At 27.4% G+C, this 23,054-nt stretch overlaps 2 protein-coding genes across 3 annotated transcripts in view; one reads left to right on the forward strand and one right to left on the reverse strand.

Annotated features, from left to right (window-relative positions):
- Positions 1–527: 527 nt before the first annotated feature.
- Gdi (GDP dissociation inhibitor) lies at positions 528–14,297 on the reverse strand. The gene is made up of 10 exons (XM_016065276.4): positions 13,784–14,297; positions 11,538–11,745; positions 9,261–9,395; positions 8,982–9,180; positions 5,630–5,761; positions 3,935–4,103; positions 2,983–3,085; positions 2,433–2,577; positions 2,293–2,347; positions 528–1,315 (listed from the first exon to the last, which is right to left on the reverse strand). Exons 1-10 carry the CDS (start codon positions 13,826–13,828, stop codon positions 1,175–1,177), a joined length of 1,332 nt encoding a protein of 443 aa, XP_015920762.1. The 5' UTR covers positions 13,829–14,297; the 3' UTR covers positions 528–1,174.
- Positions 14,271–23,054, forward strand: part of BicD (Microtubule-associated protein Bicaudal D) — a 34,509-nt gene continuing 25,725 nt past the window's right edge. Inside the window, exons 1-2 of one of the 2 annotated variants that reach the window (XM_087166450.1) lie at positions 14,271–14,664; positions 14,749–14,980. In XM_087166450.1, coding sequence (XP_087022576.1) covers positions 14,762–14,980 — 219 coding nt within the window. In that variant the 5' untranslated portion in view covers positions 14,271–14,664; positions 14,749–14,761. The remainder of the gene's footprint in view (positions 14,665–14,748; positions 14,981–23,054) is intronic. The other variant, XM_087166442.1, reaches the window with a different exon arrangement.

A 23,054-nucleotide genomic window follows, 5' to 3' on the forward strand; every position in this document is an offset into this window, starting at 1 on the left:
AATAAATCAAGAGAATATTATTTCAAAATCATTATCGCGATAGTTTTAAAATTCATATTTCATGATATATTGTAAAGCTCTACTCTTTAGTACGAATACTCTCACAGCATGCGCGCCTGGGGAAATGCTTACGCATTCTGCCAGACCCAAAACGATCAAAACACTACAGGTGTTCATTCATTTACTTTATCTACTAAGATTATTTCTGTAGATCAAGTGATTAATCAGGGGTCTGTCTAGGTTTATCTGAGAGGTACCTATTTTAAGAAAATTTAGACATAATTTTTGAAAATTATAATAAAAAACCAATACAAAAAATACGGATTTACCGTTTCTTACGGGATACAAAAATAAAATTTTAAGAAAAAGTATTTCGTGAAACTACCGTTTTTCCTGTTGTTGAATTTGTGAAGGTACCGCTAAGTAGTAGAAAATTTGACCTGGACAGGTCCCTGTTAATAATGTAGAAGTAATTGATAACTCTCCTAAAACTTGAAAGAAAAGGGGAAGAAACTAAATCACACCACTTTAGAGTCACCAATGTGCCTTTTATTAAGAATTCTGATGACATACAGAGCAAAGCTGAAGTGTATTTAGGGAAGTACCCTCAAAGGTGCCACAAAACAATCACAGAATTTGACAAATAATTATCACAAAAAACTGATAGCTTTGGAATTTTTATGTTTTATAATATAATCATAACAATATATATAGTTTACAATCATTAATCAAATTGACAAGAAATACATTCTGGGTGAAATCAACAATCAGCTTTTACATTTGAGCAACAAGCAGACGCATATTTCCTATCCAAACTATAACACAGATGATATTTTTTTTTCTTGCTATTCTGTAAAAATTTGTTTTCTTTTAAATCTATTCACTGATCTTAATTGTTAAAGACACATTACTACATACCACAATGTCAAAAAGAAAAATTATATTGACAGCATTCAGATAATCTGAAGAAAAAACAGTTGCAATTTTATTTTATTTTTTTCCGAATTTGATTGTTGTTAAGTTTACTGACAAAAAAGCGGTTGATGTTCATCACCCAAAAAATGACAGAAGCCTATGCTCAATTGTACCCTGCCAGATAATATAAGACAGGGTAAAAACAGCATCAGCAAGATAGTGTTACTGCAATACTTTTTCAAAGGACATGTTTTTTTTTTTATTCTTGCTCATCTCCCAGATCATGTTTCACTTTAGAAAAGTCAAAATCTTCGCCGGTGCCACGTCTGAAGATGTCTAGCACATCTAAGCAAGTAGTTTCAAAATGTGATGTGGCATCGTACGACTCGGATATGAATATCTGGAAACAAAATTAGAAAAAAATCAGTGAAAACTTGATGGATAACACCTGCAAACTATGTGTAGAACGATCCCCTGCTATAAATACAGAATCAGAATCAAAAGTCAAAATTAAAAAGTAAGCATTATGCTAATATATAAGATGAACACTCAGATAACAAATATACATTTTCGCAAATTGATTTTGTTGAATTTATCTAATTATTGTAATTGGCAGCAAGAATTTTATAATTAATTTTTCAATTATGTTTAATTCTTACTCACAAAAATACGTTATTATAAATAAGCAATTTTTTTTTTAAAAATGACCAATTTTTTTTTGAAAAATATTTGTTTTTTGGGTACCTCAAATTCTTTTTCCCTGACTGTTTGGATATTTTAAATTGAATTCCTTGATTTTTCATTAAATGGTGATCCTTACAGATCACCCTTAATATCTTAATATACTTTGCCATATTATTCTTGGGGGAAAAAAAACAATGGATCAAGCAAAGTTTTATAGTAATAACTGAAACAACCAGAAACCAGTTGGTGTACTAAACAGATTAAACAACACATTATTAAAATGTTTCTATTTGTCAAGCTAAAACAAATGCTCATGTAGAGTAGTCAATAAATGCTTTATCATAACAACTAAGAATTTCTACAAAACGTAAATTTTGTTACGATAACAAAAATGCTGCTGTCTCTACAAGTAAACTCATTATCTGTAACTAATAACTTGACAATTTCACAAGTTTGAGTGATTAAGATCTTTTGTTAAACCAATTATGGCATATTTATATTCACATTATACTCAAAATAGAAATAAAATTTAGAAGTCAAATTATTTCCACAACTTTGTTTAATCACTAGTTTAAACATTATACCATATTTACTCTGAAACATTTTTTGACGTTTTAAAAGTTATAACCTCAAACTTTGTAATTTTAGTATTTCATTTCAAGAAATAAGAGTTCAAATTCAGATGAAGTTTACCTGACTTTCTTCACCTAAATCCTTGGGTTTAAAGCAGTCACTAGCCCACACAAACCTGAAAAAAAAAATAAAAAATTGTAAAAATGTTATAAAAAAATTAAAAAAACTTTACTAATTTTTCAAGCAGAAGACTTGTTTACTTTTGTTTAATTGGTCCCAAGAGGTCTAAACCAGGCTTAATCTCTTGTTCTGGATTTTCAGTTTCAACTGTTGTGCTCACCATGGCAACAAACCATCCTTTAGCTGCTACTTGGTGAGTATAAGAAACAAGAGATACATAGATATCTGGAAAAAAAACATGTAAACTTTTTAATTTAAAAATAATTGAGTTAAAATATCACGCTAGGGTCAATTATAAGTTAGCCGAGACATTTTGTTCGCCTGAAAAATTTAAAATCGCAGTAATTACATTATTAAAAAATTGCTTTAGAGTGAAGCCATTGTATTAATGAAATTGACCTCGTTAAAATCACATTGTAAAACTAACAAATTTAATGAAAAAATGTTTAAGTAAAAAACCACTGATCTAATTTATTAAAAAAGAAAAAGCAACTTCATTTTTCTCTAATTTCAACTTTAATTATTAATTTCATTAAGTAAAAAACCACAGATCTAATTTATTATAAAAAATTAAAAAAAACTTCCATTTATGAAAACAATTTTTCAAAGAAAAAAATAAATAATAATTACCTGATTTCCTGCCAACTTGTTTTTGTGGAATGATAATCTGGCATGACAAAGCATCCTTTGTATTTGGAATGGGGTGATTCAAAAGACATATGCAACGCACAACCTATAAAGAACAACACTGTTAATCAAACTAGCTTGCTAAAGGGAAACAAAGAGTCATTAACAGTAATAAAAACTATCTGTCAAATAACTGACTTCGAAAATCTATGCCATATGTAACATTTTATTACAGGCAATTAACAGGACAGCAATGATGAAAAGAGAATTGTATAGTGCAAAAATTTTAACAAACCAAACTAATTATAGTAATTTCATGTTAAATTCCTAAAAAAAAGTCAAATACACACTATGACAATAAGAACACAAAGTTAAGATTTGGACAAAAATAAACAAAATCTTTAAACATTTAAAATTATGCATCAATATCTATATAAATCTCTTACATAATTATCCAGTTGTATTACACAATACCATGATATAATCACTTGCATATTGATACACCTACAAATCAAAATCTTGAGTATAATGTATCCCAGAATTTTAAATGTTTCAAACATAACAGAAAGTAAATTTTCAATTTAAGCTTTTTTCGGATCTAAAAAAAAGCTACACTTAAGAAAATGTTCTCATGAAATGTTTGCATTGGAAAACTAACAATTTTGTTGGAAAGAATTTAAATAAAAAAAAGTTGAAGTTACAAAAAAAAATTTTATTAAAAAAAAACTTTTACATTTCAGTTTTTTTACATTACCAAAGATATATTTAATATTTGAATAAAAAATACTTTACATTAGGGGTGCACAACTTTTTTGAGTGATGGGCCACTTGCACTGCAGGTAGATTAATGAAGGGACACACACTTATTTAGTCATGTTAGTGGCAAATATTATAATTTTTATCTAAACATTAGTGTTCTAAGTACCAAATATTTTTATCAGTAAACTTAAAATACCTGTCCAATTTTTTCAACTTTATCAGGAACATAAGATGGGTCACAGTAGACTTGCTTACATCTGGCAGTCTCACCACCAGAGCGCACACCAACTACCTTGCCATTTTCCATTACAAGTTCATCAATGGGTTTGTCCAACATGTATGTACCACCATAAATAGCACTGAGTCTAAAATGAAGATACATTTTGACATTAGTATTGTTTCTGTTGGAAAGTTGTGTTCCTAAACAAGTAGCAGACAAACTGTTGTCTTAAAGAAAAAAGATTGAACTGCCAATTTTTTTTTTCAGGGGTAATTGCGAGCCCAACTCAAAAATCCGGAAAATTTCTTGAATAAAATCATTAATGACGCATTTCAAAAAATTCACATCTTATAAATTTAAATCATTGATATTTTCAAAAAATGGAATTCTAAATAAATTATATGCAGTATAATTTAAATGAATAATTACTTATAAGTTTACTTTTATCTCTAATCACATTCATTATACAAGTAAAAAAATAATTACAAATGAAAGAGATGCCATGAATTAATTCTAGTTCTAATATTTTTAAACAAAATGTAAAAAAAAATTTTTATACATAAATGTGATCGATGATTTCTTGAAACTTCTGTACCTTGGATTTCAGGAAACTTCCGGATCGTGGTTAGCAAAAAATCCGGAAATCCGGATTTTTCCAGAGCACAATCACCTCTGCTTTTTAAAATTAAGTCATGTTCAAATTTGCTTCTCTCATATGTATCTCCATTTAAAAAGTTAGAAGGCAGTGATACAAATTAATTTAGAAGCCGTGAACTATAGTTAAAAAAAAAGAGCTTAACTTTTAAACTGGATTACTGCTTATAGTTTAAATCAATTACTTCATCAATTGGTGAAAATAAGGAATTAGATTAGAAATTAGAGCTGATTCTCTTATAACATGTTTATCACTTAAATTAAAAGCAAGGATATAAATTAATTCCGGAGCAATAAACCATCAAAACAAATATAATGAAAAGGATTTAACTTTCAAACTTGTTTTTTCTTAAATTGTTATTTCTTCATTACTTCGAGAAAATAAATTCGAACACATTCTGACATTGTTGCATGCATTTCTACAAAAAAATTTATTAAAAAAATATATAGCACACAAAATTCTTGCTCACTATTTAGAATCAAAATTTATGTATTTTATAAATTTATGTTTGGAATTATTGAGCAATTTGCAAAAATTCAAATTTTTTTTTTTTGTTGCACAATTACATGCAAAGTTTGTTGTGTGTATAGCAAATTTAAAATAAAATTATCAAATTTATAGGTGCAGAGATTTCATGAAATAAAGCAATCTATTAAACAGAGAAATGCTTGACTTTAAATAAGGATTCAACAAATCTATAACATTAATTATTAGTAATTTTAATTTAAAAATGCCATGTGATTAGTTTTATATTATCTTTTAACGCAAATGCATTTCACTAAATAGAAGTCTTATGAAGAAATAATTTTCAGAACTCTAGGAGGATATATAAAAATTATTTTATTCACAGCAAATCTTCAGGAAAAAAAAACTTACTAAAAATCAAACATATGTCTTCAGATTACACATTTTTTTTGTGCCATTGTGATATAAAACTTATTTCTAAACATGAATAAAGTTAAAGGCTTTCTTTGATTTAAAATGAGAATTATTTTCTTGAACATGATGAATCTTACCTAGCAAACCCTTGTGGAAGTTCACCAAGACCATAAAGAGGGTAGAGATATGGACTTTTTCCATAACGAGCCAGTGAGTCACTATACAATTTTATTCTGTTGATGGTTTCTAGACAAGGCTTTGCAAGATAACTAAAAGAAAACTCAAAATATAAGTAAGACAAAATAAGTAACACGAATGCTAAAAAGCATTATTTATTTTTTCTTTAAATTGAATATGGATTTAGAATATCCTACATTCGGTGGAAATTAAAAAGACAAAGATTAAGATCTTGCAAAATATTTTAAAAATTATAATAGTTCGAACAACTGATGCAAAAATATCAGATACACTAATTTTTTTCATTCTTTCGAAAAAAAAACTTGATTTAAAGTAGGATGGGTCACACACAACAAATATTATTTGAACATCAACACACTGGCCTTCTGACAAAAAGAGAAATAGAGTTAACTAGATTATATAACAAGGGAGAGAAAAAAATTTCACACAAGACACAGCATAAATTAAACTTTAATAATTAGTTTTTTCAAAACTCTATAACCATAAGTTATAGTTTAATTAATCTTGAATTAGAAATTTCATAGTGGAATTTAACTTCAATTTTAAAAAAAGTGCTTGATAAGACAAACCCTACTTATGATTGAGATAGCAAATTTCAGTCAAGTGCACTGCAGAAAAAGCTAAATATAAAAAATTTTTAAATTAAAAATATTTCACTTCTTTTCGGATATGATACATTTACCCTCAAAAATGCACAACATTATTGTATCCGTATGTTCTAGAATCTTTAAATTATATTAACTTTTCCTATTAATTTTTTTCTGAATATAATTGTTTCTAAAAATACCTTTATATGTAAAAAAAATTATGAAAGGAAAAGTAAAATTGCATATTAAAAAAAAATTATGAAAAAAGTTAAATTGATGAGAGTTATTCATATTTATCTTATTGTTTATAAGACATCAATATTTGATGATCAACAAATGTTCAACTTTATTACAGCTGTATAAGTTGATCCCATAATCATTATAAAATTTTGGAGGTTTGACAGCCAAGCTCCGTAGAAATGTTAAGGCATTATACTAAATAAAATCACAGTTGTTTACAATACACAAGTTTCATAGATGCATAGCTAACCATAAGTGTGCTTTATTGATAATTTTAAACCCTAAATCGTTTTCTCTCGCAGAATGTTACTTGCTACCATCTTCTACTAAGCTCTGCCATTTTTTAAGATGGTAAAAATTTCATATAACAATCAATTTGTAAGGACGGAGGACTTAGTTGTCTTCGTTAATTTTAAAAAATTTACAAAAATTTCAGATCTTAAAAAATTTGACATAAATTTTATTTAAGGACCCTATTTAACAATAGTTAGAATAAATTTCCTTTGGTGTTATATTCTTGAAATATACATTTTAAATCTAGAAGTAAAGATAAATGCCACTTTAAATATATTTTTCTGAGTGAAGATTTTTAGCTACATTATTACCAGTTTTCAGACCAAAACACAATCAATCAAGATGAATGTGTTGAATTTCTGATATCCTAAGTTAGATGTTAAGCAAAGTCTGATATCCTAAGTTAAATATTAAGTATATATAATAAATATGTAAATAATTTTTTCCTCACATTTTGGCAATTAAAATTTCAAGTTTTAAACCAATTTACAAGAAAATATCAAAGATATTAAATATTAAGAATAAACATAAAACTTACATTTCAGACAAAAAAATTTCAGATTTCAGAAAATTAAGTGATATATTGTTAGTAATTTTGTTATTGAAGTTTCTGAAAAACTTTTATCTAATAAAAAAAATGTTCTTTAAATAGTATTGATAAGAGTCCAGAAATCTATTTCAATGCTTTATACAACACTTAGCCTTTATTTGCAGTACAATAAATTCTTGCTGTCAATAGGCTACAGAAGTTTGAGGAGGAGGAGGGGAAACTGAACTTTGGATTGCAACAAAACTTCAAAAATATGTTTTCTAATTCAATAATTTAAACATTAATTACGAATGAAACTTAATAAACTATACAATTAGAAGAATAGCTATATTAACCCTTTGCCCATGGAGGAAAATTTCACGATTCACCCCCTTAGTGCCACCCGTTTCCACAGGCCTGCACGTAGTTTTGGAGTGCATTTGAGAAAAAGTAGCATGCTTTTCAATCTAAAAACTGTTTACTTTCACAAAAAAAAAAAAAACAAAAAAAAAAAAATGAAATAACAGCATAATAAAAAAGTTATAATGAATGTAAAAATATTTAATATTCCGAATTTCTGACCCTTAAGATGAAGGAAAATAAAATCATCTAATTCACTCTCAGACATAGTTGCATCAAAAAATAATAACTTTATTAGACACAGAAACAAAAACAGATGCCAAAGGAAAGTAATAAAGCATGTACTTCTAAAATAAACACAAGCAATAACAGCATATCTCTGATGCGCCAAAAATCCTTTGAAAACACTCGCAAGGTCATATTGCAATACAAAGATGGGAGTGGAAGTAGTTTTACTAATAGCAGCGCACGCCAAACCCCATTGAGCAATGGGTACTTCTCAAAGGTGTAGATATAATCCCGGGGCAGGTGAAAGGTTAAATAAAACAAATTGCAATAAAAAAAATTTCTTATGGACATATTCAGTAATTTCAAAAGTTGTATCACCTTTCTATCAGTTGTTTATTAAAATGTCATTACTTTTGAACTTTCAATCGGAATCATTTCTTACTTAGAGCAAATCTATTACTTTATTATTCTGTTCAAAACTGTAATTTGGAGTAATATTTTTCGATTTAGAATTTAATAAAGTTGTTTATTTATTTTGAATGATTTTTATTAACTTAAATTGCAACTAAATATTTTTTTAAAAAACTTTTGAGACCAACTTTCTTTTTCAAAATTCAATGATTATCAAATTATTAATTTGGGAAAATAATCTGTAAAAAAAGATAAATTCAAATTTTCGGAACATATTATCTTTATACAAGATTTAATTTCTTTTAAAACTACTTAAAAACTATATAATCTTCAATTCACCCTTATTAGATATTATGACAGGGATATTTAATCAAGTTTTTTCTTTTAAATATTATTCAAAGATCACAAAAATTCTGAAACATCAAATCACTTTTGCACAATTTGTTGATAGTTTCCCAATTTAACAAATTCTTGTAATTTCAGAATCCTTAAGTCCTTTGACTGAAATCATATATGAAAAAGGAAAAAATGAATTTGGCTGACGAGTGGCATACCTGCTAATACAAAAACCTATCAACACTACCTGCTATCATTATTATTTTAACATATATGCGCTGATATAATTCAAATAAGAAAACTTACTCATCATCTCGGTATAGAGCTAATGCATGCCCAGTAAAATCAGCGGTATCCTTGTCAAGACCAAACTTTTCATACAGTTGAGCAGTGGTGGTAGAATGACAGTCAATGTCCTTGAAAGTCTTGGGATCATTCTGATTGAATTCTTGAACATAGACTAAGAAATTTCGAAACCTTCTCTTCTCAAACATACCCATCAAACCTGTTAACATAATAAAATTATTTACTTAGAGTTGTTACAAACAAATAAATAAATGTGGCATACAAGTGTTATACACTTACTTGATCCTAAAGCCTCTTTTTCATCAGCTGGTACTTTATAGATTTTTCCACCTTTATATACATAACTTCCCTCAACAGATTTGAATTCTAAATACCTAGTGACGCCAGTGTGTATTAGAAGCTTCACCAGTTGACCTAATTTTTTTTAAGAAAAAATTATAACCAGTTAATTTGGTTGCATAAACATATTACATTATTTTTTCATTGTTTGGATAATGTAAAATGACAGTAGTTCAAGGTGAAACAGTTATCAACTCAGTGTTTACCGTTTCACCATGAGTAACTGTAAGTTATGGTTTTTATAGTTCAACTACTCACAATGCAAAGAAAAGAAAAAAAAAGAGTAGTAGGGTTAAATATTTTATTATCACACCAGGCGAAAGATACTATAGTCGGCACAAATTTTTTTAATTAAACAATAAATCTTGTGGTGCCCTTGTAAAACTAATAGCATCCCAAAATTTTAATCGAAGCCTTCATAAAGTTATCAATTAATCCCACCCATATAAACTCAATTTAAACAATAGGAAAGCTTCTCAACATATTTTAAAAAGCAAAGTTTGACTTTTTAAATCAACTTTTTGGAATTCTTTTAAAAATACTAAGAATAACATTGCTTATAATTAGCTGAATTTCAAAGATAAAATTACAGCTGAAATGTTGATTAAAATAAATCATTACCAGTGTTTTCATTACAGAAAAAAAAAAATGAGACAGACTTTCTCACCCTTTCACAAAAACTGGGTGAAATTTCAAAAAGTTCAGTGGGATTTCAAAAAAACAGGTGAGATTTCAAAAAAACAGGAATAGCCATTGAATATTTTTGCTGCATCATCATATGGAAAATGTTCTATATCTACTTTTTCATCAGCTATTCTCATTAGGTTGCTCAAATGCTCATCAGTCAATCTGTTATGATATTTTGTTTTAATTCGGTTTTGGGTGCTAAATGACCTTGCAACAGATGCTGAACTATTCGGAATAACTAATTAAATTTGTAGCATTGTGCACACACTTTCCTATCCTCTACATATGCTAGCATAGGCTTTTCAATTATTTCTGTTATAGAATAGTGAAGTTTGTTGAAGTAATTTCCATGTTCATACTTCTTGTTAGGTCTTCCATCATAGTCTTCACAGACTTCAACTTTTACAAATTGCTGTAAATTGCGGATGAGGGAGTTTGGTAATTCATTGACAGCTAAAAATAGAGCTAGCTTTAAACAACTTATTATAAAGGACTAAATTTTTTTTCCCAACACTTGCCGTAGCTGTTTTAATATCTTTTTAAAAATGGCGGAAGACGAAATTTTTTTCCAAAATTCGAGAAATTCGCGCATTTTAAAATTGATTAATGGAGTGCGCGAACTTCTCGCATTAATCATTTTTTAATGCGAGAAAAGAAAAAAATATACGAGAAAAGAAAAAAATATGCTAGATTCTCGCACTGTAGTGAAAACACTGTCACGCTAAATTTTAATCTATATATAACCAAAGTATACATTTTCTCATAGTTAAGACACAGTACATACGAATGCATGATTCAAATTTATTGAAAATGAAAAGAAAAAAAAAACTTATTAAATACTGAAGAAAAAAAAGTTTAAAAAAAAAAAACATTAATTTGATAGATGTGTTTCTAAAGATTTTGTCTTACCATAACTGCAAGTTGATAAACATAGAATAACTTAACATAAAAATTTTAAAAAAATTCTTTTTTTTTTTGAAGTTAGTGCTTTAAAACTAGAAAATGGTAGGATTTACATTACCACCCTGCAGTTTGTGAAGAAAACCTCTTTCAATAACTACTTTTCACAGATATAAGAAATTTTTTTTTCCCCTTTTTGTCTTAGTTTGCGATCTAGAAATCCCAAAAATTTTAAATATCATTTCAAAGAGCTTTAATATATGGTAAGCTAAATACTAATCTGATTTTGCTAATTGAAAATTATTAATACTGCATCTACAATTAATTTAAAAACATAATTAAAGTCCTTAAAAGCCTTTTACATTAAATGTTTTTTAAATTGATGATTTCTTTGAAAGAAATCTATTTAAATTAGTGAACTAACTAAAAAAGCAACCTTTATCAATGAAACTACTCAACATTAAAAAGTCTAAGTTCAAGTTTTATCAGCTTAGAACTCAAATTATCAGAATAAATTACTATGATTACAAAAAGCTTTCTAAAATTGTAAAGAGAAAAATACAAGATTGTAGTTTTTAAGCAATTATAATAAAGCAATAATTTATGTCAAAAAAATTTAAGCATCTTTACCATTGGCCATCAAAAACTTTGGAATGAGATCTACATTCCAGTCCCTAGATCTTCCATACTCTTCAAGCTGAGTAGCAGGCATGTTATATTTAGCAAAAAGTTCTTCCAAGGGAGTAATTGAAGCACTTTCACCTCCATAGTATTTATTACGATCCATGTGAAGCACTTTTTTCCCACTTACCGAAAGCATTCCACTCAAAATACATTCCTATAATAAATAAAAACATACGTAAAATGACTTATAAACTGTTCCGTGTTCTACTGAAATGACTATAAACTTATAACGTAAAATGACTTATAAACTTATAACGTGTTCTACTGAATTCTTTTCAATATGTTGTAACTGTCAACCGCTGGCGAAGGGTAAATGCTATAAAAAATAATGTACTTTTACTTGTAATGATGTGTTTTGTTAGTGTTAGTTTGAAATTGTAAATGTTTTGTTAGTTTGAAAGTATTGTCGCAATAAATAAAACACTGATAAAAAATATTCAGATAAAAAATATACAAAAAATAATAAAGTATCTAAAATGCTTCTGTTAAATTACTGCACTATGGTTAATATAGAAAAAGAAACAAAAAAGTTCTAAATTTTTAATACAAAGTGTTGAAAAAAAAATGACAAAATTGACACGCCTGAATAAAATTTAAAATCACAAATACAAGACTTACGGTTCAGTATAAAGTAATCTATTTCAATTTTTCAAGTCTTACTTTTCCACACGTCTTTCAAGACATAAATTAACAAGTTTTAGAACTTAACAATTTCTAATAATGTAAAGAAAAAAAAATTATTTTAGATTATCTTTTATTAAATCTATTCAAATTTCCCTCCAAAGAAAACCTAGTCAAAAAATAATTTTCCTATTAATTCTTTGAATATTTGGCCAATTATTCAGCCTACCGAATATTCGGAAAAAGAGCTGAATACCGCATAGTGGCCGAATATTCATAACATTCTTAGGCATATATCTTGAAAACTTCTATTTAAAGGAATTTCTTAAAGTAGTGAATAAATTTTTTTCTTTAGTAAATCTTTCGAGTCAGTTGTAGATAGTGGAAAAGTGGATCTTGTGTAGACATCAAACTAGGAGTGCAACAAATATCTCGCCCTTTTTTTGAATATTCAGTCAAGTATTATTTGGAAAAGTATTTTTCAACAAAATTTTTAGGGTGGGGTTTTGAATAGATTTAATAAAGAATAATCTAAAGAAGTATTTCTTACTGTGTATTATTCGAAATTATTCTTATATACATTTGTTAACTTCTAAAAAGTTAATTTATGTTCTGAAAGAAAAATGGAAAAGCAAATTTTGAAGAATTGAAGATCACAACGCAGAAATCTTCTCTGTTTGCTTTTAAAATTTTGCAAGTCAATAAACTGTTTGGTGCCTTGGTACAAACAGGTAATAAGGAAATCTGTCTTTTATTCTTTTTAAGTTTTAACATTAACATATAAATGAATATGTAATCCAACAATGCAGTTTCTTCTCTAAAAATTTTTTTAATTATGCTTATTACTAATTGCAATAAATTATGAATAAATTTAAGATTAAGACTAACATTACCAAAAGTTGATAAACAAATTTATTAAAAAAATATCTATAGAATTAGAATAACTAATTCAAATCAGTTTGAAAGTTAATTTTTAACAATAAAAACTACGAAAATTTTTTTCAAACATATGAATTGAAACTAAATATTAATATATGTCTACTTTACTCAAAACAAATTAAGTCAAAGCAACTACTTTTTTTTCTTCAATTTCATGCACACCCGTGAACAAGGGAGCGTTTTGACACTCCCGACTAGCAAAGAAAAATGACCAGCAGACAAACCAACTCTTTTTTTATAATATAGATTACGAAACTATACTAAAATGAGTCACTTTATAAACATTTATTTAGCAGTACCATCAACGTTAAGGAACTCCCCTCCTTGGTTAATAGAGTGTAACAATAAGGATAATTCAGTAAAACAGATTTTTCTAATGTAAAAAAATATGCAACGTCAACAATTCAAAGTAATTATATATAACATTAAAAACAATTAAACTCATATGCAACAATTTTTAATTTAGAGACTATGAAAAATATAAATATGAATGTTTTGTTGCAAGTAATTAAGGGGGATGACACTGATAACAACTGAATATGATTAGGCTTAAAACTCACAACAGAAATTAGCGGGATATTTTAATAAATAAAATATCTAATGAATAAAGGCTAAAAGTTTGACAAACTAACTTTTAATCCGGTACCCAAAACAATGGCATCATATTCTTCGTCCATGATGTTAGACTTTTCACAAAATAGCTGTAACAATCAAGACAGTTGCTTTCGTCCGTATCACCACACCGCCCGCGGTAGATGATTGATTGTAAAATAAAAACCGATGAAGCTGGCAAATGGATCCAGTGTTTCTCTTCTTCGCTATTATTTTATGTATTTTTACCTGAGTGCAAGTAGATAATTGATACAGAAAATTCACAGAATAACTCTTTTCAATTTTAAATTATTTTTTGGATGTACTTCTTCTAAATATTTGGCAAAAACTAATTATCCGATTCTCCGGTTCAAGGTATATTCTAGCTAAGTATGAAATAAAAGAATTTCACACAACTAGACACTGTAATCAACCAATCAAATTATCTCTCCTTCAAATATTTAATTTATTATTTGGAATGTTTTCATTAATTTATTTTCCTATTCTTTATCCATAGCTGTAATCGCCATCACAATCGTACGCAATATCAACTATTCAATTGGTTTACTCCAACGCATCACTTTTGTACTCAGTTTTCGTTCGTATTATACTAAATCTGACTTGTTTTTAAATGTTGAATCAGTTGAATAAGTTTTTTCAATAGGACTAGTTTAGACCATTGATACTCAGGGCACACCCATTATTATTGTTTATTTTAATTGTTCTGTCGACCTGTGCTTGTGACCCGGTTATAAAGCTTAATTTACCATTTAATTGGCTTTCGAATAAAACACTAATTTGTAAAATTTAAATAATTTTTTTTGGAAATGACTTGTTGAATAACTTTTAAAATGAGAGTAGCAATAAATGATTGGATCTCATTTGTGACCTAGAGAGTGATATATTCTCTCTGTAAGCTCAAGTGCGCTTACTAATTCTTTTTTTTTAATAAATTTAGCTAAAACTATAGATTATTAATATACTTTCTCTTTCTTGGCCTTCGTAGATTTAAAAGAAAAATGGGAGACTTTTTAGAAGCATTGCGAGAAGAAAGTGAGTTATTAAAACAAGAGTTAGAAAGGGTCAATTGTGAACTTGAACAGACAACACACGAAAAAAACTTGTCTGCTGAATATGGTCTTGCTTTATTGGAAGAAAAACAAACTCTTCAACACAGATATGAAGAATTGGAATCATGCTATGATTCATCTAGGACAGAGTTGGAATTACTTAGAGAGGTATAAACTTAATAAAAATGAGGGTATAACACAATTTATATATCAGCAGTGAGTGTATTTCAGTACAATTTACATCATAATAGTTCAAGAGACTGAGTGTAATGGCTTTAGCCATTATAAAGGTTCATAGTTTTTTATAATCAAATGTGACCAAAACATTGCTAAAATTTAAAAGATGCAATTGATGAAATGCTAAAAAATTATTCTAGATCAGTGGTTTCTAAACTTTTTCTCTTTACAAACACCTTCTAAGATCCAAAAGAGTGGGATATATGGGATGATTATCATAACTACGGCAAGGCCAAGTGCCGCCAATTTTTTGGCGACCTATTTGGATAGGTCGCCAAGGTGAAGGAGGAAAAAGAGAAACCCGATCATGACATCACGACGGAAAGGGGGAAGATGGGGGAAAGAAAAGGCGCTCTCTAAGAGGAGAGGACCAAAAAAGAACGGTGTTACCGTCGTGATATCAGGAACGGGGAGGAAATTGAAATAACAGGTACAGAAGATAGAAAAAAAATCGCATGCAAAATGTAAACATAGTTCAAGAGTGAAAAATCTGGGTTTTAAAGAAACAAGGATAACGAAGTAGAAAATCAAAGATAAACATAAATAAACACTTACTTATGGAAACTCTATTCAAGTAGGCTAATCCATTTTAAAATTGTTAAGTTTTAACTGTTAATTCGAAATGGAAAGTTTGGCAAACGTAATAATTTTTATATTTATTGCATATTAAATACTATGCTTTTAAGGTAACGTTTTCAATGAAACAAAACTATTTTTTTCTTTAAATAACTAATTGAATTAAACTTTCTCGGAGAAATTTCTAATTAAACTTCAATTTATGGTTATCGATTTCTAAACAAAATAATTATTATATTAAAACTGAATACATAATACTTCTTCTTCCAGTATTTAAACATTATAATACTCTATACAATTTAGATCTTATTTAAACAAATTAAGCAAAGTAAATGGTGTTTTTTTTTAAACATAAATTTTAAGCAAAATCATACTAACTTTAAATTTATATTTACTTTTTAAAAAAAAACAATAATTAGTAAAAAATAAAGATGCATTACGTCTAAATTATACACTATAAAATTTTTAAAATACAGGGAAAAAAACTTACTTCATTTACGAATAAACATCGAATCGAAAGAGAAGGGGGAAAATAAACAGTAACTTTTTAATAATCTTAAATTAACAAATCTTAATTAACAAATCTTAAATTAACAAAAAAAAGCAGTTTGAAATTAAGAAATAAAATTATATTTATTACAAATTAGACAATTTTAATAAATTATTAATTCAAATAAAAACTCTTACAAAAGTAACAGTTTGCAAAACTTTCCACTCAGCCATATTGAAAGACAGAAGTGCGCGCTTTTCTATCGAACCAATCAAAACGTTAGTTTTGGCGTGTTAGGCGGGAAACTTGCCAAAGCATCACATGATCTTTTTCTTAGAAGGCATTCCTCCCACAGCTGCTGTGGGGAAAAAATTCATCAAGGTCAAAGTTCATCTTCCAGAAAGGACCGTGAAATTATCACGCCGCCTTCAATGGGACTTTGAGGAAAGGAAATTTATTACCATTGCAATACTGAAGTTATGCTTTCATGACTGAAAAAATATTCCTTATAAACTAAATTTTTTATAACTTAAATTATTTCGTAATAGTAACTTCCATTAATAATTAGGGTGAATAAAATTCAAAATAAATTACATTTTTTTAGAATAAGAGCATTCAATCAAGTAAAAAAGTATGTATTACGACAGCGATTCCCAAATTTTTTTCGATTATGAAACCCTGTATGATCCAACTTTTTTCGACGGAACTCCGATTTTCGGAACTCCTCTAAATCATTTTCATAATCGGAGTTGGGCTAATTTTTTTACAATTCCGATTTATAGACATGATTATTTTGAATGCAGAATTTATTGAAAAGTTAGGAAAAGGTTATTTAGTTTATTTTATTTAGTTCAGTCAGATTACAAATTCTCTCTACGACCTAGCTCTTATTTGATTTTTGTATTTATAAACTTTAAAAAAAGCTTTTTTTTTAAATTTTTGCAACTAATTTTGCTCTATTTGAAGATTTAATTGTTTACACCAATTAAATATTTTTCCTTGAACAAATTTCAATAAACTACACTGCGGTCTATAAGATATTAATAAATGCAACTAAATAAATGAACAAAAAAAATGATTATTTTGAAGATTTTAAATTTGAAATTTTTTTTCTTCCAATTGTCATGTTTCCAAAGAATCACCTATATAACTGTCTAATATTAACATTTCAAGTTACTTATGCTTGCATATAAATCAAATGCCTTTAGTCTGAATCTATTGTCTGCAACTGGATCGCAATATTATTAGGCATGCTTAATTTTTAGTGGGATGATAAGTGGTTATGAAGAAAGTTTCAAATAAAAAATTTATGATAGAATTTTTAAATAAAAATGAAAGCTTAATGCAAGCATTACTTTTTATAAGCATTTATGGAGAAAAAGAAATTTGCTAAAGCTATCTAAATTATAGGAAATTTTGCCATTTATAATGGACATTTTAAAGGAATTATTAAATATATTGTGAGAAATGGTGTATTATATTTATATAGTATTTGACTATTTCAAAACCAAATCTTATCAATGAACACACAAAGAATACCTCCCATCCATTAATCATATGGTACTTGCGAACCTAATCCCTGCACCATGACGAAAGTGCTACAGCGGATGTTAGCAATAAAGCCCTGACCTTGGAATTTATGGTTGTTGGTTGATAATAGATAACTAAAAGCTCGATGTAGATTGTTAAAAATTAAATTTATAATTGTTATATAAGATTACAAATGAGATGAGCTAAATTATAATCATTAAGATATATAACCTGAGTTTCATGTCAAAATTACTGATTTAAATAAATTGCAAGTTGCATTTTATTTAATAATAAAAAATACAATTTTCGACTATTCGAAATATTTGTAAACATAGCATAATTTCTCTTATTGTTTATTATACTTTGCTTAGTTCAAGCCTCTCTTTACAAACTATTTAAAGTAAACCCCCCTCCCTCTCTCTCTTTCTATTTTTAAATTGAAAATAATACAGAGATGAATGTGCTCCGGAAAAAATCCGGGTTTCCAGATGTTTCGCTATTTGCGATCAGGAAATCCACAGTCCAGAAGTTTACAGAAATCATCGATCACATTTATGTATAAAAATTCTTGTATATTTTATTTAAAAATATTAGAACTAGAATTTATTCTTGGCATCTCTTTCATTTGTAAATATTTTTTCTGGTAGAATAATAAATGTGATTAGAGATAAAAGTAAACTAAATACATAATTATTAATTTAAATTATGCTGCATATAATTTATGTTGACTTTCACGTTGTGAAAATATCAATATGATTTAAATTTATAAAGATATTAATTTTTTGAAATGCCTCATTAATGATTTTACTCAGGAAATTTTCAGGATTTTTTAATTGGGCTCACAATTACCCCTGATAATAAGAATAGGGGTGGAAAATAAGACACTACTCGTAAGTGGAATAAAACAAATTTTTTTATTTGTCATGCTGCTCGAGAATATTTCAAATAAGAAGTTAAGAAATTCTGTAGAATATTAGCTATTAGTTGTGGTGCAGCTACATTTTCTTACAACTCTGAAATCAAGAAATTGATCCTCTTTTGTATTCTTAGCTGTTGCAATCGAAAATCTTCTGTTATAAATAATGTTGCTTGCTAGTTGAAGGCATCACATATGATTGTGATTTTTGGAACTTACAATAACGCTGTATGGCTAGATTAAAACAAGAGAAAAACAAGCTTAATTTCCCGATACATAGATATTAAATAATTTTTTTATATATATTAAATTGGATTTTTACTTACTGTATTGTAGATTTAATAAGATAGCTTATCCATATATTTTTAATGTTTATTAACACATCATTGTTCATTTTAATTGATAGTTTATAACAGCAAAGATATATTTCATTAATAAAAACTAGTAGGACAAAATATTACTCGTACTAAGATGCAGTTTCCGTGTTTTGAGAGGCACATGTAAGATATGCAATTTAATCACTGCAGGTGCAAATAATTTAATACACGATTTAAAACGCAAAATCATACTCTTTTTTCTTACTAAACATTCCTTCAGATTTTTGACTTTGTAGCTTGAGACGAATAATAAAACATTTCTAACAGTGTTATTGATAAAGACGTTGAGCCATAAATACTAAATAAAAAGACTCATTCTTGTATTGATATCTTTGTTAATGAATATATTCGGACTTCTCTTTTTGAATTAAAATTTGCCTGGTTTTAGGGAAAGTACTGCACAATTTTCTCAGATTTTTTTGTCCACTCTTTTTGGAAAGCTTATTACGTGTAATATAATAAATTATAACTACAGTGGATACGCAATGCATACGAATCGTCAGACGTAATTTTCATCCTAGAGCCTTTGATACATCAGATACTGTTCAAGCAATTTTCAGTTTGCTTCTATGTAATAAAATAATAATAAATTTGAACTCATTGAACTTCATAGCTTCGAATTTGGAAAAATCATTTTAACACATTATTTTACCCAATATAAGATTTCTAAAAATGCAGAAAAGGAAAAGTTACGTTAAAAATACATCAGGGAATAGAAATCTTAAATACATATTTAATATCATAATAAACAAATATCTGTCTAAGAAATGGGTAAATGAAAAATGCTTTATAAAAATAAATAAACTTACCTTCCTCTCTCCTTTGTCATTGTCTAAAAATGGGAAAAAAACTGCTTCTCCCCCCTCTCTATTATAAAATAGCGGCTGACTATGAAGATTTTATTTATTTATTTATTTTAACGAAAAAAACATCTTAAAATTTCCTTTAAAGAAATGTAAGGTCAAGAGGAATTTAAAAGAAGTTACACAAGTGAATGAAATGTTTCTTATGAAACTCGTCTCTTAAAGAAAAGATTAATATGTCATTAAATATTATTGTTTGAAGTTTTTGATTATTGGAATATGTCTCACAAAAGTGGGATACTAATTTATTTTATTTTGTTAAAAAATCTTTAATGTTACGAGATGTTTAAAATATGATTTTTAACATTATTGAAAAGAAAGCTCATTCGTTTTTACGGGACGTGGTGTAACGCATGATACTCGTCGCCTCTAACACATGATCTTATGAAAATGAAAAAAACAAATTTGAGATAGTAATAATTACTGTTATATATGTCAGGAACAATGATAATTACCATATTAGCGACTTGGTTACATTTAAAACGAAACATAGGACTCAATGCGTTTTTTTATTTTTATTTATTTATTTATTTTAAATATTGCGACAGTTTCAGAATTGAAAATATTCATTAAAAGATTCGGGGAATTTTTTGCAAATTTTCATAAGATCATGTGTTAGAATTTTCATAAGATCATGTGTTTTGTGCTTTTATAAGATCATGTAACACAAATATTAAAACACAAAATTCTCTTTGCAATATTTAGTAATAATTTTAATTAAATCTTTCGATTTTAGTTCTAATCTTAAACTCTAAGCTGGAATTTAATTTTAAAATTTTATGACTGGGAAGAGCATTGACCTGATGTCGTATTCTGATGCATTGATTGTATTGACTTGTTTGGAGTTCTCTCAGAAATGTTTTTTATTTTCAATTTCTCAGTAAAAAAAAAATTTATTAAATAGATAAATGAAATATTTTTTTTTACTGATTTGATTTAAATAAAATCTTCTAATCGCGTTTAAAGTTATAGTTTTTTTAAAATTAAACTCCAAATTTATAATTGAAATACATGCAATGGAAACTAGTATTATATTTGCGAACAACTTTTTTTCAAGTTTAAGTGTTGTTTATTATGATGAAAGTTGACATTGTACTTTTCTCTATAAATCAACTACAGATATTTTTTAAGATGGATACAATCATGATGGATAAAACAAATCAATTAGGTTAAAAATAGCATAAATGCTAAAGAACAAATAAAAGCAGCAAAAGTTCTCTAAGAGCCCTAAAATGTATATTATATTTTACTTTTATATATACTAAAGTGCAGGTTGGTATAATCAAACTGAAGAAACAAAGAAACACTGTATTGACTTATGTCAAGACACTGTAACTAATTTTATAATACATATTTATTTAAGTTTTTAAAATTATATACAAAAATATCTGAAATATATTTCTTATTAACAAAATAGTTCACTGTTGCCTTCTAAGGATAAATTATTTTAAATGTATAATTTGCTTTTGTAGATCCATTTACTAGGATATTCCCCAATTAATTATTTTTTATGTAAAAATATTGATTTTTCTGTGAAGATTTTTTTATTATTTATTTTGAATCTACCATTCCTTTTTTTTCTTATACTATTATATAATATCTTATTTAGTAATGTTATAAGAAATTGCTCTCTTTTTTAGTCATATAATTATGAAATAAGACTTGGTTCTTGTACTTTATCACTTTTGAAATTGCATTAGAATAAAACAATGTTAAAGTAAAGTTACTGCGTATGATAATGAAATATATATAAATATTTTCTAAAAACTTTTATAACTTTTGAAACTGCAAACAAATGAATAAAATAATAAGGTTAAAGTAAAGCACTTTAAATGCATTAATTGCTTTCTCAGGTCTATTCCTTGAGATCTAATTTAATTTATTATTTGCGTAAAAGTATCGATTCCTTTGTGAATAATTTCTTATATATATTTCCAATTGAAAATTATCACCTTTTTCTGATAAAATGTTTAATTTGACGAAAAACGATTTAATAAAATATCATATATCTGAAAAAGCAAACAAGTGAGGCAAATTTTTTTTTGAATGTATAAAGTGCTTCCCTAACTCATTTCTCAAATCTATCATAGTTCATTATTAGTGTAATAATATGTATTTCATTGTGAAGAATTTTTATTATGCATTTGGAATAAGAAAATTTAATCTATTCTTTTCGTCCTAATTACGCATCTGAAATGCTGAATTTAGCGATAAAAGCAATAAGTAATGTATTGCAATAAAAATACATTATAAAATTTCGTTACATTTGAAATTGCAAACTTTTAAGGTAATTGCCATAAGATCTTCATCCTAATTAAAAAATAATAAAAATAAGGTTAAAGTAAAACATTTAAATGTCTAAGCTTTCTTAGAAACGTTTTCCTCAGATCCATCTTAAATGCATTTTGTATTGAAAAATGCATAGTTCATTTAAATCTTCATCCTATTGAAAAATGAATAAAATGTTTAAATCAAATATGAATTATATTTCAGAAACAAAGAAAAGAAACTGTGGTGCATTATAAGACTTTTTAAAATTATTATTCAAATGTTATCTCATTAATTTTGAGTCAAACAGATTTTTAAAAAAAAAAAAGAATAAAAGGATTAATAACTTTAGATAAGACGTTTGCAAAACGTGTGTTTTATCTTTAGGAACTGACACCGTACGTTATTCAAGAACTAATATTTTGTATACGTTATTTAAGAACAAGAAATCGGAACCGGTTACTTAATAACTGATATATCTTAACCGATAAGTTCTAAGGAGTAGTCAGGGAATTTGAGCCAATGAGAAGGAAGAGGCGTAAACGTCATGATTCGAGGAAAACTGGTTCCCTCCGCCAGAAACGTTATCTTCCTTCCTCGGCGACTCTTCGCCAACTTGCCGTAGTTATGATAATATCCCCGGATATATCTGTATCGTGATCTGTGGCGCCAATTACAATCGCGAAGGTACCAAATATATTTTAAACTCGTAAATTTTTTTTAAAAAAAAAGCATGTTTGCCCGGGAATGGTTACGAGTTATATCTTTCGAGTTGGTCCCTCTCTGTGATGTTTTTTTTAGTTTTTCGCGGGCCGCTGGCCAGAAGTTGCTAGACTTGGCCATTATTCTGCCACATGGAAATCTCCTCTTTGCCTGGGGATGGCTATCTATGAGTTATATATTTTGAGTTGGTCCCTATCTGTAATTTTTTTTTCTTAGTTTCTCGCAGGCCGCTGCCCAGAAGTTTATGGACAGTAGAACAAGA

This window comes from Parasteatoda tepidariorum, chromosome 1, assembly GCF_982258835.1.
Source record: "Parasteatoda tepidariorum strain Cologne lab strain chromosome 1, Ptep-v5.0, whole genome shotgun sequence".
In the NCBI taxonomy this organism is placed as follows: domain Eukaryota; kingdom Metazoa; phylum Arthropoda; class Arachnida; order Araneae; family Theridiidae; genus Parasteatoda; species Parasteatoda tepidariorum.